This window comes from Musa acuminata, chromosome BXJ3-5, assembly GCF_036884655.1.
Source record: "Musa acuminata AAA Group cultivar baxijiao chromosome BXJ3-5, Cavendish_Baxijiao_AAA, whole genome shotgun sequence".
NCBI lineage: Eukaryota > Viridiplantae > Streptophyta > Magnoliopsida > Zingiberales > Musaceae > Musa > Musa acuminata.
The window spans coordinates 26,323,556-26,343,580 of NC_088353.1; the positions used below are offsets into that span (position 1 = coordinate 26,323,556).

The window sequence follows — 20,025 nt, forward strand, 5'->3', positions numbered from 1 at the left end:
TCTCGATACATCTTAGTAGTCCCGGGATGGATATTAAATTTTGATCTATGTGCTTCCTCTAATAATTGCATCTTTACTGGATGGCTTTCGGGAACACAAAGTCGATTGTGGAATGTAATAGAACCATCTTTGGCTTGGAGGAATTCAGGTCTAGATCCTTGAGCTATTTCCTTAACTATCATTTGAAGATATGTATTTTCCTTTTGACCTTCTTTAACTTTTTCCACCAAAAATGATTGTGTCATCAAACACACAAGAAAACCTTTATTTGTCTCCGATAAAAGTTTAAGTTTTAAGTTTGCTAACTCCGTCATCATAGAATTCCTTTGAATATTCATATAGGCTACAAGACTATAGGTATTTCTGCTTAAGGCATCAGCAACTACATTAGCTTTCCTAGGATGGTAGTTGATATTAAAATCATAATCCTTTAGAAAGTCCAACCACCTTCTTTGTCTCATATTTAAATCTTTCTGTGTGAAAATATATTTGAGACTCTTATGATCTGTGAAGATTTCGAAAGTTTGTCCATATAGATAATGCCTCCAAATTTTCAGTGCAAAAATGATAGATGTTAGCTCTAAGTCATGAGTAGGATAGTTCTTTTCATGAGGCTTTAATTGCCTCGATGCATAAGCAACTACCCTCTCATTTTGCATTAGAATGCAACCAAGCCCTTGTAGTGAGACATCACTATACACTACAAAACCTTCTCCCCCTGAAGGAATCACCAAGATAGGAGCACTGGTTAATTTCTTCTTCAATTCTTGAAAACTTTGTTGACATTTATCATCTCAAATGAATTTTATGTTCTTTTGTGTTAACTTGGTCAATGGTGCTGATATTTTTGAAAAGCCTTCTACGAATCTTCTATAGTATCCAGCCAAACCCAAGAAGCTTCTAATCTCTGAAACATTAGAAGGCTGCTTCCATTTTATCATAGCTTCAATCTTGTGAGGGTCAACAGATATGCCAGCGCTCGAAATTACATGACCGAGAAACATAATTTCATTGAGTCAAAAGTTACACTTACTTAACTTGGCATATAGTTTCTCTCGCCTTAGGACTTCCAGAACTGTCTTAAGATGGTGTTCATGCTCTGCTATGCTTTTGGAGTAGATCAAGATATCATCAATAAACACAATTACAAATTTATCGAGATAAGGGTGAAACACTCTATTCATGAGATCCATGAAGGCAACTGGTGCATTTGTGAGTCCAAAAGGCATTACTAAGAATTCATAATAACCATATCTTGTTCTAAAGGCAGTTTTCTGTATGTCTCCTTCCCTTATCTTTAGTTGATGATACCCGGATCTCAAATCAATCTTTGAGTATACCTGAGTACCTTGAAGTTGATCAAACAGGTCATCTATTCGAGGAAGAGGATATTTATTCTTTATGGTCACTTGGTTGAGTTGTCTATAATCAATGCATAGTCGCATAGATCCATCTTTCTTCTTCACAAATAGGACAGGGGCACCCCAAGGTGATACACTAGGTCGAATAAAACCCTTGTCCAAAAGCTCTTGGATCTGTTTCTTTAACTCCTCCAACTCAATTGGTGCCATTCTATATGGAGGTTTAGAAATAGGTGTAGTACCAGGTAGAAGATCAATTGTAAATTCAATCTGTCTATTTGGTGGCAGTGCAAGTAGATGTTCAGAAAAAACATCTGGAAAATCCCGTACAATGGGGATGTCTTTTAATACTGGCTTCTTAGATTCTTCTCCAGAAATAAAGGCCAAGTATCCTTGACATCCCTTCAGTAATAGTTGGGTAGCACTCAAGGCTGAAATAATAGAAGGGAACTTTTCTTAAATCCCAATGAACTTGAAAGGTGGTTGATCTAGAGGTGAGAAAGTAACAGTCTTCCGAAAACAATCGACACTTGCATGGTATGCGGAAAGCTAGTCCATACCCAAGATAGCATCGAAATCTTGAAATTCTAGTAGAATAAGATCTACTAGCAAATCATGACTTTCAATTGTAATAACATAGTTTCTATATATTTGATCAACTATCAAAGAGTTTCCAACTGGTATTACTACCATTAACGTATTATTCATTGTCTCACGATTCTTATGCAGTTTCATAGCAAAACAAGGTGATATAAAAGAATGGGTAGAACTAGAATCAATAAGCACAGATGCTGGCATACCATAATACACCTACAGGCCCTGGACCATGCTCTGATACCATAAAAAGATGTCACATCCTGATTTTTTTTTTTTTTATTTCCACACAAGCCAAATAGATAAACATCACTTTATTCATCATCTATAACCATTTATTACAATTCATTTATTCATCAAATTATAAATAGAAAAGTAAACATAGTTATGTTAACTTCAAGAGTCATCCTAGTGGCTCTACCTAGCGGTAGAGGAAGGTCCGCTCTCCACTGGAATCCGATTTAGTACTAGAGGGAGGCTGCTCTGAAAATCAAAAACAAAGAAAATTCAGCAACGCTGAGTAGGAACCCCAAAAGTCAAATCAAGATAAATACATGACCAAAATTCAATCAATCATCCCATTGGCGTATATCAAATACCCGAAGGAGCACTCCCCCAACAGCGGATGGAGAGGCTTTAACCTACGGGATGAGTTTGTGTTCTCCCAATAGCGGATGCAGGCAAACTCATATCATACTCCCAACAGCGGATGGAGTGGTGTCCCACACCCGCCAAAGTGGGGACACGTTCCTCCCAACAGCGGATGGAGGAACCGTCAAGCCGCCACGTCTGACGGCTCGCTAATCCCCGAAGGGAATCGCCCTACCTACCCTTGGCAGGGAAATAACATAATCTCACACTAGTCATGTCCATATAGGGATGAAATAACACATTTAAATAATTTTTTTCAAATATCATCAATACCAAATAATACAAATTAGCCCTCAATTGACTTGAACTCTTGTTCAATTGGTCCAATTGAACTCAATTTACTAGGACCTAACTGAACCGATCTCTAATCCTTATTTAACTGGTCTAGAACCACCCTAGACTAGTATAATTTGGATTAGATTAGGTTCAATTTAGGTTAAACTAACTTGAATAAGTGAATCAATTTGGAATCACCCTGAATTGATCTATACTAATCAAGCCTAGTTTAGTTCAATCAATACTTGGGCTCAAATCCAACAATAATATTGAGCTAGATCAAGCCAGCTCATCTACTAGTCATGTGCATTATATATGACTGGGCATGCATCACACAAAGCTGGCCTAGCCTTGGCCCATGGACTAGTCATGTGCATCGCATGTGACCGCCCATGATGGTTAGGCTGGGTTAGCCTACGGGCCAAGGCCTAATCCGTGGGTTGGGCCTAGCCTACGGGCTGGGCCTGGTCTACTGATTAGGCCTAGCCAATAGGCTGTGGCCTGACCTATGGGTTGGGCTTAGCCTGTGAGCAATTTCAATCCAAATAATATATAATTTCATACCGCAACATATATTCATTAGCAATATAAACAAAAAACATAATAACGCATTGAATGATAGACAAGGAGATAAGCTTTAAAACAAGGAAATAACATTCTAATTTAAATAAAAATCATAATACATTAAAAGACATAAACTGTAATATAATGAAATAACATTCTAAATTCACATAAAAAGCATACTTTTAATACATATAAAATTTCAACATATTCTAGTCAAATTCTAAATCATTCAGAATAGCATATTTTAAATTTCAAATTAATGAATATCACAAAAGATTTTAGATAACATATTTTAATCTAATAATATCTTAATCTAGATAAGATTAAAGATAAACAGTAATATCAAGAAATATAAGATAAAACATATAAATTTTTAACATCTTTAAATCTACAATAAAAATTTAATCATGGGTCAACATTATACAAGTGATTACTTTAATGTAATAATAAAAAAATTTAACATTTAAAGAATTGATAAATATTTTTTTTAAACTACAAGCTTTCAACATTCAAAGAATCAAAATAAAAACCAAAACTTTTAAATTTAAGAAAGGCAGGGAAACCTACCTCTTGTCAACAGGGTGTAACTCCTCATTCTCTTGTCAACATGGTGTAACTCCTCGTTCTCTTGTCAACATGGTGTAACTCCTCGTTCTCTTGTCAACATAGTGTAACTCCTCGTTCCTCCCGCTGCCAGGCTCGACTAGGTGAGGAACGAAGGAGAGAAATCCCTCCCTTTAAATAGGAGGAGGTGAGCCTCTATTAAGGGAAATAAATTTTAATTTTCGTATTTATTTAATATAAATTATTTCCATTTAATATACTAACAAATATGATATCATCATATTTGGAGTACTTACTAGTTATTTCCTTATTTTATATCAACAAACAAGGAAGTAGATTAAGATTTCCTTAAATTATAATAATAAGTAAGGAAAGAAAATCAATTCCTAACTTAAATATTTGATGTGATTACATAGGCAATTGGCTTTAGGTCAAGTGGGAGATTGCTAGTCATAGGTGCCTAGCAAGCCAATCACGTGAGTGATGGCACATGTGACTTGATACAAAATTTTTTTGCTTATTATATTTTGGCATATATCACTTTATAACTATTGCATATATGCATATATATATTGTGATGTCCTTAGATTTGTGCAATGGGAATCGGATCATGATGAGATCATGATAATGAGATCGATTCACCTTTAAACACAGATCCTAAATAATCCCGGTCATAGGTTACTCGAGAGAGACATCGTGATAATCTGATAGACTAGTGTGCTGTATATCCATCCATATGATGGATGCAGTTGGTCTCATAGCTGCTCGTGTAGGGACACTAGGGATACAATACAGGTGCTCATTAGAGAATGAGTTCATTGATTGATCTGCTTACGGAATGTTGGATGGTTGATGATGCCTTATTGTCAGATAGCGATTCTGTAGTCCTAGTGGTGTATATGGTCCTTAAACTTAAGACACCAAGGATGTCCTGAATGAGTTCTCCACTCTTTGATACCAGACTTATAGGTTTGGTTGTCCCAGATCTTGTACAGTTAGTCATTGGGAGTGGTAGTCGACCTTACGAGGGCTATTGAGTGTCGATAGATGATCATCATCCACTCTCGGCATCATAAGAGGAATATCCCATGTGTTCTTGCTTAGACAAATCCCTAGCTAGGGTCATTCGGGTTGAGAGAGAAAGAGTTCTTCGGGAGAATCTGATTAGAGCGAGTTTCGACTAGAAACCGTATGGGTCTGATAGCACCATGCTCGATATACGGTCTCTGGGATATTAGATTGATGAGGGACTATAGGTACATGGTAACTGAGGATAGATAGGTCCAATGGATTGGATTCCCCTGTATCATCTGGGGACTACAGCGTAGTGGCCTAGTACGTCCGTAGTCGATGAGTCAAGTGAATTATTACAGATATAATAATTCACTGAGTTAGAAGGAGTTCTGATAGGTATGACTCACGGTCAGCTCGATATTGGGCCTAGAGGGTCACACACATATGGTAGATATTACGATGAGTAGAGGTTCGGATATAAGATATCCGACGGAGCCCTTGTCTTATTGGATATCCAATAAGCCCCTGAATTATTAGATCCCATGGACGAGATCCAATAAGAGCCCATGAGAGATTATTGGATAGAGATCCACTAATCTAAAATGCTTGGGTTATTGGATGCAGATCCAATACCCACTAGGGGAGGATCCATTAGGGTTTGACAGGGGACCTCTATAAATAGGAGGGATTCAGAGCCTCATAGGCTAGAGCCTTTGCTTGCCTCTCTTTTTCTCCTTCCCCTCTCCACCTCAGAGCAGGCCTGGAGTTTTGAGGAGCATCGTCGCAGCCCTGCTCTGTGGATTACTGCTAGAGAGGAGGACGTTTGACCTCCTTCACCCTCTCCTAAGGATCTGCAAGGAAACAAGAATATACGATCTCCCTAGGTAACATAATCTATTCTATACTTAGTTTTTCAATTTCGTGGATTTTGCGCACCAATCTTCGCACGACGACGAACATCTCTTTGGGAATCGGGGATTTTGTTTTCTTGTTCTTCCGCTGCGCATATGATGTCGCCCCCCAAGATTTCCCAACAGTCTGGGTAGTTGTACCGCCCCTAGTAGGGTGCCAGACGGTGGTACCACCAGTCTAGGCGGTGGTAGCACCCAACACTACCCCCCAGGCAATGGTACCGCCTAGGGTAGTGTTAGTGTCATACTGACACTAGGCAATGGTACTACCCAACGCAGGCGGTGGTACCGCACGTGCCCGGGGAACCCGGGATGGAAAATTTTAGGCTCTAAGTTTGAATCAACTTAAAGCCTATAAATACCCCTCTCATCCCTAGTTAAAGCACATAAGCACAGAGTATTCAAAAGTGAGAAAACGCTGCTGCAATCTCTTTAAAAATTTCCTCCTCCACGTTAAGTTTAGAATTCTATAAGAGGGGTGTGAGTGCTTGTAAGGGTTGTCTCCTAAACCCGTAAAAAGGAAAAGAGGGGTATAAAAGGTGTTTGGTCTTTGCCTATTGAAGGAAGACCTCTAGTGGACGCCGGTGAGTTCGTCGGAGGAGGAAGCCTAAAGTGGATGTAGGTCACGTTGACCGAACAACTCTAAAACTCGATTTGTATTTACTTTAAGCAACTTTCTTTTATAGCAAACTACCTCTCCTTCTTACTGTGCTTTGACTGCGTCTACATACGCTTTTAAAGTTATTATCTTTACGAAACGATTTTTCGTCGGAAACGATTTTTATCATACGAAAGTTTTTAAACAGACATTATTTTACCGCTGCACTAATTCATCCCCCCTCTTAATGTCGACCCCGATCCTAACACTACTGTCTCTACATAAGTAGCTCTGAGACCAACTATCTCCATCATATGGATGGGTATATAGTACACCGATCTATCCGGTTATCTCGATGTCCCCCAAGAGTAACCTATGATCGAGAATATTTTTATTATCAATATAAAGTGATAAAATATTATTATAATAATAACAATTAAAAAAACTGTGCAGCGTGTCACAAGTGTCATCACTCTCATGATTGGCTTGTAGGGCACATATAACTAACAAATCGATATATCGATATTAGGTAGAGAAATAAAGCTCACTAATCACAAAAGTTATTAGGCTTGAAGTCGAGTAAATTTGTGCTTCTTAGAAGATTAAACCAATGGCTTAAAATAGGCCTAGGCGATGGTATCGCCAAACCCAAGTGGTAGTATTGCTTAAGTCAGTCGATAAGTACTGTTGTACTTTGTCAGTCTTTCTGATGGTGGTACCACCTATGGCAACGGTATTCTTGCTTAGGCCGACAATAGAATCGCTAGAGTCCAAATTTATAATATAGTTGCAATGGTAGTATCGTCTAGTGTTGATAGTATTATCGCTTATAGTTTAAAATTTCGAGGATTTGAATTTTTTATTTTATTCTTAAAGTCTTTTGGCAATATAAATACCCTAGTTAAACTTAGTTGATGGAGCATATATTCTTGAGCTAGTAAAGTGTTGTAAGCTTTTATTTTGAGAATAGTTTAAAATATCATTTTGAGCATAATTTGAGTCTCTACTTAAGAATAGTTGATCTTTACTCATTGGAAATAGGATCGATCATGAAAGCCGATGGCCTCAAGGAAAGAGGAATCGAGAGTGGACATAGATTGAAAAGACCAAATCACTATAAATTGACTTGCCTTTTATTTAAGCATAGTTTGAGTCTTCTCCTCTCTTGAGTTTAGTTATAATACTAAAATATAGGAGATGAGAGATCTCGTGTGAAAAGAGAGCGTAAAGGTTACCCCTTAGCCTAATAAAAGAAAAAGTTATAACAAGAATAGTTGATTTTTCATTGTTGAAAAGAAAATCAATAGTAATGATTTATTGATCTAAGTTTTAAAATCAATAAAAAGAAGTATTACACTAGTTCACCCCTGTTAATATCATTAAGATTCTAACAATAAGCTGTTATAATCATTTGCGGAGTGGTGGCAGCTAGAGAGTAACACATTTCATATGTTATTCGGTGAGATGACTATTACGTTGTATAATGATTAGCTCTATTTTGAGGATACCTATCACGGGTAATTTAATATCTTTTCCTACACTGACATGTACTCAGGGACGTAAATTATTCAAGAGGGACATGGTCTTAGTATTAGATTAGATTGATTAGAACATATATTTTCTATCGTTGATGATACACATGATGAGATTGGTACTCAGCATGTTGCCCGGTCATATCTATCGTATCTGCTTCGATCCACATTATTTTATGATAAAAGTGGCACACTAGTACCTGTACATTTTGAGAGATTTTATATGCAGATGGGACATATGCATGTGGGAGCTGCATATCTTACGTACTTGTATCGATAGCTTGGATTTGTATCTCGGGTTAGTGCTAAACAATTTGTTAAGTACTTGACTTTTGGTTGTTAATAAATAATATACACATAAATTTTATTAGTAATTAATAACTTTTGTTGTTATGCAAACGTGAATTTATGAGTATTTTTTCTCTTGTCAATCGAAGCTTATTTCAACGTATACAGATGAATTGTCCTGAGTGTATCGTTTGAAACATCATAAAGATCAAGTTGATCAAGTTGATTTAAAACATATCCTAGTGATGCTCGACCACCTAAATGCTGAAAATATAAGTGTATTTAACTAAAATAAATAGTAAATTAACTATAGATTAACCAACTAATGAATTATTGTGGGTTTTTTTTTTCTTGCAGGTGATTTAGGACCCTAATCTTGATGTAAGATTATACTATCTGATGCCGCCTATCACCTTTTTCTCTCCATGCCTAAAGCGTAATACTATTCTTGAATCATACCTTTCGGATAGGGTCTTATGATAGGTAGGATACATATAGAGAGTGCCACAACCTCCATATCTACCATCACATGATAACATGGATGTTAAATATACCCAATATATATAGAGTATAAGTACATTGATTCATTATGAGAATGTTGGCAAGACCATTATATCATGTAACACATCTTATGGTGCACGAGTTGGAAATCCCTAAAACGCATCACCTAATTATATGGATTGGTATCCACTTATTTTGCATCCAATCATTCAACATCCTAACAAATAGTTGAGGAGATGACTCTGGGTAGAGTCGAGGGAGGCGGCTCCTCCAGTGGATGTGGTAAGATGTATTTAATCATTTTTCATAATTTATTTTTTAAATCATGAATTAAGATATTCTAATTACGAATTTTTTTAGCGCATATCGAGCGTCATTGAAATTATTGATCATGCTTTGATTATATCATATCAAATATATAATCATGAAGATTTATTTTTATACATGTTTGTCATGTATTGATTAGTGCATATGAGGTCAGCTGTATATGTTTCAAATCTACCAAAGGGCGTATCTCGTACTCTATCTAATTCATGCAGATCCACCTAATAATCCACTTGCGATACTCGTACATGTTTGTCAACAAAGTGGGGCTTAAATATCTAAATATGTGGATATAAATTATTTGTATATATGGACATTAGTTATATATATGAATTTATATTTTATATAAATTTATGAATGTTAGTCCTCATGTATTTATTATGTCAGTTGTGATATTATGTGTGTCTAATCTTGGTACCAGTACCCATACATATAAATATCTAATTCTGAGAATACCATTCATGGTTAAAATATAAAAATAAAGTAAATAATCTTGGCAACAGTATCCATACAGATAAGTATCCAATCATGGCATCAGTATTCAATCCTAGCAGCAGTATACATCAAAACTATACAAGCATCCAAACAATCTAAGAGCAACAGCATCAACAACAATGTAAACAGTCATATTTGTACCTACAGCATAGAAAGGATAGATTACTGTGTAGACAAAGATGTTAAGTTATATAGTACCTATGAAATTAGTTGTAAATACGTGCATAAAATGACTATCAGTCACAAAAGCGATAGCTATGACCGGACGGAGAACCCTCGGGAGAGGTGTCGATCTTAAAAGAGGAAACTTTATCGATTGATGCGTTGATAAAAGAACAAATATAATTTTACGATAATCTCTGTATTGATATATCTCATTCTTAAATCTCTTTTGATCTGAGGCCAACTGTTCTCACCCATGCCCAATAGCTCAATAATAGCAATAAATCCATAATTTTCATCGGTTTCAACGTCTCTAACAAGTCAACCACAATCCAAATAATCTAGAGGAAAACAATGTGCATAGTCATGCATGTTGTACCCTCTAACAATTTCCATCATCTTCTTATCGTGCATGTTGTACCTTCAATTTCGACCTCATACTCGACTTCATCGTGATAATAGTTAGACAAGCCCTATCTTGAGTGAGGTAAGATTCTATAATCTCAAATAAAGATGGAATGGATGTCACTGTGTTGAAGTAGTATCAATCTTGGGTGACATTTCGTCTACAAGAGCTCTACCGGTGGAACTAATGAATGATATAGTAGATGGTTCGACTAATTCCCTTAGCTTTCGTTTTACAATCATCTTGTCATCTTAGCTTTCGTTTTACTATCATCTTGCCATCTGTGTATCACTTGCATTGAACTTTTTTCATAATACATCCAACTTGGGTGTGAGATTCAGGTCATATGCTAGTTCTCCAATAGGGGGCTTCACTTAAAGTCAAGCTTCAACCAACGATGATCGATTGCTAGCGAAGGAATAAAGCAACCTGTGCTTCTTATACTCAGCAATCTCATGTGTGCATGGGTTGGGTGCCTCTCACGATACAACCATAAGTGTCCTTATCTACTTCAATGTCCTCGACTATCTATGGCAATCGTAATATCATGTTTAATGTATTTCACACCTTTTAATTCTTGAAATAGTGTTTGTTAAGCGTCTCTCAAATGAGACATGGATCTCGATATATTATAACTCTAAAAAACTATTCGCAATATTTCGAGATGACTCTAAATATTCTTGTGAAGAACCAAGATGTGTCTTAAGCCTATCATTATATGGTTCGAATGTTATGAATTTGCAATGTCCTTCGTAGAATAGACTATTATAATTAATATGTGTTTGGGATGGGAATATAGCTATTAGTTGTTAGGCTGCCCAGATACATTATTTTATTAGTCCATGTAGCAATGGACCTCTCTTTGTAATTACTCAACCAAACACAGTCAAAGTCCTTTTTATGATGTTTCTTAAATTCCAAAGCAAAGTGTTCCCAAATGGTATTCAAGATAACAGTAGAAGGTTCCAACTCGATATAAATATCTTCTTGCAATTAGCTAGCATATTATTCCACATATGCCATCCGCAATAGTTCTTCGCATCTGGAAAAAACTAATGATATAGCCCTTCATCAACGCCAACTATTGCCATCCTCACAAGCTCTGTCGTTAATAATAACACTTGTCAATATATCAGATGATATTTGTATACATATACATGCAACAGAAAATGTAACACTCACTATTTCCAGAAGAGGCATTTTGGTCTTCTTATATGTGCGATCAATAATTAACACTCGTGGAAAAGCATGCAACCAATCAACTAAAATAAGTATATGATAATGATATATTATCTTCATCGTTACTTACAATATATATTTGTGCCCAGCAAGCTTCTTTATTAATTGTTGTATTTATATTCATTCTTTAAACTTTCTCTAATATCCTATACTTCTTCTCTCGTGCATTATATATCATCCTTACGGTGCTACTCATATTATTGTAATCTTTCTACTTCAATGTCGATAGTATTTGTCACGCCATGCATTTTTATCATATCGAAAATAATTTCCTTCACTTTATTTGAGAATCTCTCAGCAAAGTTATTTTGCAGGAGGATGGTATTTGTAATCCATAATCCATTCAAATCGTCTATTTAGTAATTTAACACCAACAAGTGAAGATGGACAATCACATTTCCTAGATCTGGATGACTGTCGTCGTCTCTCTTTTGTCATTTGGATTTGTCCACTCCCTATATTGTTTGCTTCGTCCACTATAGAATTCTATTCTAGGTTTCCTTTCTCTATGCTTTTCACATTCTAAGCTCTATATATATATAACATCGACAACTCCATGCCTCTTTCTAACTTCTACATCCCATCTAATTAATGCTTGCTTTCTTATTTGTGAAAACCTACGAAAGATAGATAAATCGATGAATTTAGCATCTAATATAGCATGAATAATATCAAGTATACAATTATATCATCTATACTTGACATGTTGTAACATAATTATTATTTTCTACTGACACTTGGAAATCAAAGTGGGAGAAAATAGTTAATATTATAGTTCCAGATGTTAACATTTAAAATATTTGAAATATCGATCCAAACATTCTGTGACAACCCGGAAGATGTCATACTCGGAATCATTTTACAATTATCCAGAAGATAATATATTTTAATTTTTTTTTAAAAAATAGAATATCATATTTTAAATATTTTATAAATGTCTAAAAGATAATAGTCCGTTTTGCAAATGTTTGAAACATAATTTCTTTTGGGCTAATATAATCGGTAACATTTGTCGAGCTATTACAAAATGTCTATAATTTTAAAAATATTAAATTAAAATAATAAATATCAAAAACTACTTTTTTTACCTCATCTTCTTTGATTTTTATTTTATTATTTATTATTTTTTAGTCAATTTATATCAATTAAGAAAATAAGGAGGAAGGAGGAGAAGAAAGAAAATATAATGAAAAGGAAAATAATTTAGAGTTTTTAAATATCGTAAATAATAATAAAAAATTATAAATAGTAATCTCCTTATATATAATTTGCCCATAATATATACCCGGGTTCTAGAAGGTGAGATCTGTCTTCTTCCTCCCTCATCTTTTCATCGCAGTGAGCGGCGACGACCGCAAGCGCGCTACTGGCGGGATTCAGCGAGAGCCGCAGGCTGCAGGTTGGCCTTCTTTCCTTTAACCTCTCCTCTTCTTCTTCCTCGTCCTACTCTGATCCGGTCGCCCTGATGCGGTCATACCTGACCCGTCCTAAGCCGGTCGTCCGCCCGATCGGACTGCGGAGAAACCCATACTAGGAAGTGAAGGACACGAGGCTGGACGGATGTGAAGTTGCAAGAAGGGATTTTCTCACGAAGTTTGGCATTTGATGTTCTGGGTGCCTTTGACAAGAGTAATGCTATGTTGATAATAAAACTTTGTAAAAGAAAGAAAATTTCCTTTTTATGATCATTGGTTGCCTAAAGCTCTAAGCATATATAAGACCTTTAACTTAGGGCTGTCTTCCAATCATGATTATGTTGTTTAGCTTCATCTTAGCTGTTCTGATGCAATATAAAAACAACCCAAACAAATTATGGAGTTGTTGGTGGTTGCGCAGGGCCTAAACGGAGGACCGTGCCAAACCAACTCTTAAAGCAGCTCAATTTAATCCTTTTAGCAGAAAAATATGGCCAAAATGAAATTAAAGGTTTGCAATAGACCTAATTGGTAGCTTAAATGCCCTTGCCAGATGAAATAGATTCAACAAGAAACCTGAAGGACTGACAATTTTGGAGGAGTAGTACTTAGTTGTATAGATTTTTCAGTGACCGCCAAAATGATAAGATCTTATGTGAAGCGATAATCCATATATGTAGTCACGAAGCTGCAATGTCATTGGAGGTATCGGTTATGCAAGAGGAAAGAAAAGAGTTTAAATGAAAGTGCAAAAAAGAAAATGTAGAAAAGACGCTTCGAGGGAGGAGAGAGAGAGAGAAGATGAATTTCCTGGTTGACATGAAAAGGAGAGTACAGAAAGAAAGCTTAGTCTTGAGGTCAACAGGTCAATTGTAACTTGTAGGGATAGGATGAGGCCATCTTGAGTTCCAATCTTCAGAGAAGCATACCGTCCATATTGTGGCTTGTAGTAGTCCTTGGAAGGCATAATCCTACATGGAAGCACATAAAGGTTGGCTTTTTAGGATTTGGAAGTGAAAGGAATCATGAGAGGATGTAAATGACAGCTTCAAGGAATTTAAAAATGAAGAAATTGAGGCTTAGAAACTATAATGGGAAAAATATGACTATGGATGAACATTCGGAGGGAAGGGGATGAAAACCACGTCTGTAAGACCTCAAAGCAGCTAAGATTACATTGATTGGAAACCAAATACACTCACTGTTTAACCATTATTGTGACTGCCTATTTAAAAACCTGGGATACTTAGTTTGTTGAGCTTCTGTTCATGGATGAATAGTAAGTATAACCGACAGGGATTAATTTTCTTATGCCTCAAGGAACTCCACATACACTAAAAGATTTAGGAAACTTATGAACTTATTTTAATCAAAACAAACGTAATCTCTAATTCATTATCCTTGATAATTCACCACACAAGCTACATTTGAAATTCAATCAAAATAGGAAAGACTCATTTAAAACTATAAACTAAACCTAACATAATTAAACTAACCAAATCATCAAAAAATGACTGACTCAAATCTGGGCTGCATCATGTTTCTTTGCACATAGGTAACTGCATCGAATTGAATGCTACACTGAAAATGAAGCACATTCTGAAGATCATGGCTTTGCTGGTGGCTGTTGCTGGCATTTGGATCAGCTTACTAGAAACATCAGTAGTTCCTCGTAGCTACACTTGGTTGGTCAGTTTCATGCCATTTATTCCTTCTATCTGAAGTTTAAAATGATCATCTTCTCTATAAAGTATCAACACATTTATGTTCTATTTTCCAGCTGCCAGTTTATCTAGTTGTTTCATTAGGATGCTATGGTCTTCTCATGGTCGGAGTAGGCTTGATGCTGTTTCCAACATGTCCCCAGGAAGCTTCACTACTGCAAAAGGTTGCGTTAGTCATAATGTTTATTTCTGATCAATTTTGTGCTAAAATTCCTGCTTTTTCAGGCTAATTTCACACCTCTACAAGTACAAGAAATTTCATAGTCAAATTTCATAAATTATTGCTTGTCTTTTATGAAGACTAGCAAAAAAGAACCTTCAAGTATTTTTTTGTTGACAGATTTTTTTTTTTCTCTTGGAATTTTTTTCTGCTACAATTACTATTTCCTATTTGGATGATAAATTCTGAATCTTCATTACTTACGCCATAGGAAGATATCCTGTTTACTCATTTACCAATCACAATGATGAAAGATCACGGATGACAATCTTCATATTCCTCACTGCAGCTATTTCACCCACATAAAGGAATTGTAAATACTTCCTATTAATGATCATATACTGGTAAACCATCTTAGTCATTTTTGTTGCAATAGCTTGAAGTTAGTGTAGGGAATGGTCACTGTAAAATTGTTGAATATTCATCCACTGTTGTCAACGGACTCAACACAATAAAAAATTCTATCTTGGTTCTTGGGAGAGTTTTGCAAATTATATAGTCCATGACTCCATGTGCTTGTGAGTTGAGTCTTTGAGGTTTCGAGGAGGTTTCTTCAGTTAGAACCACATTTTTTGGATAACTTTACTAACTATAAAATTTGCTGGTTCTATTGGTTGACATAAGAAAAAAACATTAAAGTTATGAAAGTTGAAGTTTTTATTGGAGTCAAATTAAATATCAACTCCAGCAATAGCCTCATTTTATTCCTAAGAACTAGAGTAGAACTGATATATTTAAAGAAAAAGAGAGAAACTACTCTGAGAAACTTCTAATCTTAAAAGAATTTCCTCACTCAAAAGTTAAAAAGATCGTATTCCCTTATGTCTTTTCTTTCATGCTTCATGAACTCCAATGCTATATTAATTATATATATTAGCAAATATTAACAGAACCTTATTTCAAATACTTTTCGCCTTCTCTTATTACATCTTGAATTTTCTGTTTCAGGGCACCTTAGTGTATTACCATGGTGATGCAAGCTTATACAATTTAAGCTTCTTTCTCAATTTTTTTTCCAGGGCTTTAGTTGTTTACTGGTTGTTCCATTATGTTTGTAGTTTATGTTATTTTATTTGAGTTATAAATTATGCTAGTGAGGTTTTATGCCAAATTCTTTGAAACAAACTTGCCAAGCTGGGGGATGGGCACCAGTAGGCATTGTTGATACTCACTACCTATTTGATTTGTGTGATTTCAATTCTACCTTTCACATTGGGGTTTGGGTATTTTATGATTTTTACCGCTTGTAATCATCAACATATCTTGGCAAAATTGTGTAAAGCCTACAAGTTTATTTGGAAAGTTTAGAGGCCCATATTAAAATGATTGATAAAAGAAGTAGTATGACAGTGCTAGGCCTTAATTAGCAATTTGGCGTGAGGCTTGTTGGTTTTTAGTGTTGAATTCTTCACATTCACTTGAATTTGATAAAGCTATTGACAAAGAATAAAAAAATTATATATCAATCAATTCAATGTTCATAATTCTGCAGAAATTGAATTTTGGATTTAAACTTTGTATTGACACTTATATATAAAAATTTAATTATATGTCTACAAACATATGATATGGTTCAATATGACAATTGACATGATAACTTGATGAGCCTACAAACATCTCAAAGTCCTTCCACTTCATGTGGGAGCAATAAGGGAAATTGTATCACAACCTCCTATACGTATGAAATTATAATCTCACACACAATCTTCCCTACTCATAAACTGAAGTCCAATACAGAAACTATAACCATCAGCTAGTGGTGGTGTGTGAGATTCAGCTCAGTGGTGGTTTTATGCGGTGATATGCCTCCAACTTCATTCACAAATGATTACTTTTCAACTTGAGCCTACACACTTTAGTACTAGGTTTGCTTTGCTATTAACTTTTAAAATCTGAGTCGATAAAACTATTCAGTAACTTGATTAACATAAAATATATGACTCAAAATGCTTAAGTCTCAATTTTTGATGGAAGACTCATCTAGTCTTATTAATTGTCACAACATCCTTCGAGACTAATGAAGGTCTCATGATTTGCTTGCTTATATATATGCTTGTAGATTTTGGTTCATAATGTAGTTACATTAAGAAGTGTTAGTTCTCTTTTACTATGCAGGATATCATTGAGGCCAAAGAATTCTTGAAAAGCAGGGGAGTAGATGTTGGTGCTGATTAAAGTGGATTTCATACTCTGAAGTTGTTTGCCATATGAATTATCACTGATCCAATCATGAGACTCATAAAAGCAGTGAACCAGAAATCTCCCCTCTCCTCCATTTGTCAATGCATACAGATTGCAGCTTGGATTCCTTCCATGGGCTTTTTGTTAGAAGACAATAGTCATTTCTTCCGTTTCCTGTTACATTACATGCCAGAATGTGAACCAGAAATTTTGATGACCTTTGTGATCTGCCGGTTTATGGATCTGGCATTTGGGGAAATTTCCATTTATTTTATTAATTGGACACTTGTATCTCTTGAAATTTTGTTAATTTTGTTTGAACATTATTATTATTATTATTCTTACAATATCAGGTTAGCTAAATCCAATTATGAAAAGCCAGCATTTGAATGACTTGCGAAGCATTGTGTTCAGATATACCTAATCAGTATGGTGTCACTAATTTTTGCTCATCGTTCGTTCTTCCTCTTTCTTCTTTGTTTTATTCTCAATTAATACAATTCTAACTCGTAATAAAATATTCTAGCAATTCAACATATCCTTTATTTTAACCTTAAAGATCAGATTATTTAGATCTAAATTAAAACCCTAGTTTAGATGTAATTAAGTTAAAATTAGCTATTTGGATTAAGAATATTAATTATTTCATGCATATTTTCAAAGTTAAAAAAAGTTTCTTTTGGGTATAATATGGATTGTTAGGATAATTTTCCTTTTAGTAAAAAGGAAGTTATTATAATAAGTGAAATGAAAAGATTTTTTTTTTTTTTGTTAAGGTTCATTTTAGCCCCCCCTCATGATTTATTTGTGTTTAAAATAATCATTAGATTTTTAAAAACATAGTATATAAGTTTTTTTCGTTAAATCTAAATTAGTAGATGTTAGGGTATGTTGATTCTTAATAAATCATTAATATAATGACATGTGTAATTTAAGGTTAAAAAAAATTGAGACCTCCATCAATGTCGGAGGAGGAGGCATTGTTATGGAAGCGACTACCAGCAATAGCATTGAGCTATTACTACTTAGCAAGACGTCGAAAGCTCTTAAGTTTATCGTAAGTGCGAGAAAGGCTGTGTGCGGGTGATGCTCTACTAGGCAGTAGCAGCTCGGTGCTACAGTTGGTGGTCACTTCCACGATGACGCCTTCTCCCATCATTGATGGTTTTAATTTTTTTTACTTAAATTATATGTATCATTATATTAATGATTTATTGTGAGTCAATATGCTACATAAATAGACTTTAATATTTGTTAACTCACAAAAGAGACTTATATATTTCGTTTTTTTTAAATATATGGGTTATTTTAAGCACGAGTAAGCCAACTTAAAAGGTCCATAGCCAAAATTATATGGGCTAAAATGGATCTTAACCATAAATTATATGTATTATTATATTAATAATTTATTGTTAGTCAGCATTCTATGTAAGTAGACTTTCACGTATGTTAACTCAAACTTTATGTCGGCGGCTTATATACTATGTTTTTAAAAATATATGTGTTATTTTATACATGAATAAATCATAAGAGTTTAAGATGTTAATGACCAAAACAACAAGGGCTAAAATAGACCTTAATATTTTATTTTTATCTTTTAAATCATTTTAAGGAGCCAATCAATTAAAATTATTTCTTTCTTTTTTATGGTACAAATAATTCTATCAATTTAATATATGACACCCCTATATTCAATTTTTATTAAGGGGTATTTTTTAAAAATCTTAATAATGTATTTGAATCATGCTATTCGAAGTCACAAATCCATGAGTTAGGTTGGTTCTAAGTGATTGAGATCGAATCACTTTGAATCAGGTGGAGTTTGATTGCAATGTATTGGATTGGACTTTATTGAATTTGTGATTGAGTGTAGTCTGAGTGTAACTCAAGTATAATAAATTTTTTATTAAACTAATTTAAACTTCTCTACAACTACTAACATATCATTTTAAAATATTTACTATCATTTATTCTAATTTCTTATGATTTTATGATGAATAAATTTTTAAAAAGAATATTTTCTGAGTTGCATCGATATGAAGTGTAACCTATTAAATGTTTTTATCAAATCTATCTAACCTTCTCTAGAACTTTTAAGATAAGATGCTAATATGTTAGAATATAAATTTAGAATAATTAATTTTTTAAATAAGATATTTTTGGTTTGAATATATGATTTGAGTGTAACTTTTTGGATTTTTACCGAACCTATCCAAACTTCACTTGTACTAATAGGGTGAGAAGCTAATATGTTTGTTATCATTCTTTTTTATTTTTATATGAATTTAGGATGATTAATTTTTTAAATAAGATATTTTTATGTTAAATTTATGATTGAGTGTAAGAATTTTTGTCAAACCTATCCTTTTTTCGGAAACTATCAAGGTGGGATGATAATATGTTTATTATTATTTTTTTAATTTTTGTATAAATTTAAGATAATTAATTTTAAAAATAATATATTTTTTTTTGGTTGAATATGATGAAGTGTAACTCTTTGAATTTTTATCAAACATGTCTAGACTTCTCCAAAGCTACTATAATAATATGTTAATATGTTTATCATCATATTTTCATTTCTATATAAATTTAGGGTGATTATTTTTGAAATATGATATTTTATGTTGAAGTTATGATCGAGCGAGTGTAATTTAATTAATTTTTATTGAACCAATCTAAACGTTTTCAAAATTACTAGCACTTGATTCTAACATATATACATTTTTTTAAAAAAAATTTATGAGTTTAGAATCATTAACTTTTCAAATAGGATATTTTTTAAGTTAAATATATAATTAAGTATAACTCGAGTTAACTTTTAATAAACCAATCTAAATTTCTCCCAAACTACTAGCATATTATTATAAGATATTTAGCATAACTTTTTCTATTTGTGATGGATTGAAGATAATTTTATATAAAAATTAATATATTTTGTGAATAAGTATAATTCGAGTGTAACCCAAATATAATTATTTTTTAGATAATTTAGGATAATTTTATAT

At 34.0% G+C, this 20,025-nt stretch overlaps 1 protein-coding gene across 1 annotated transcript; it reads left to right on the forward strand.

Moving 5' to 3' along the window:
- Positions 1–12,758: 12,758 nt before the first annotated feature.
- On the forward strand, positions 12,759–17,367 carry LOC135638332 (dolichol-phosphate mannose synthase subunit 3-like). Its single transcript, XM_065151425.1, has 4 exons — positions 12,759–12,879; positions 14,451–14,584; positions 14,676–14,783; positions 16,955–17,367. Exons 2-4 carry the CDS (start codon positions 14,483–14,485, stop codon positions 17,012–17,014), a joined length of 270 nt encoding a protein of 89 aa, XP_065007497.1. The 5' UTR covers positions 12,759–12,879; positions 14,451–14,482; the 3' UTR covers positions 17,015–17,367.
- Positions 17,368–20,025: the final 2,658 nt, after the last annotated feature.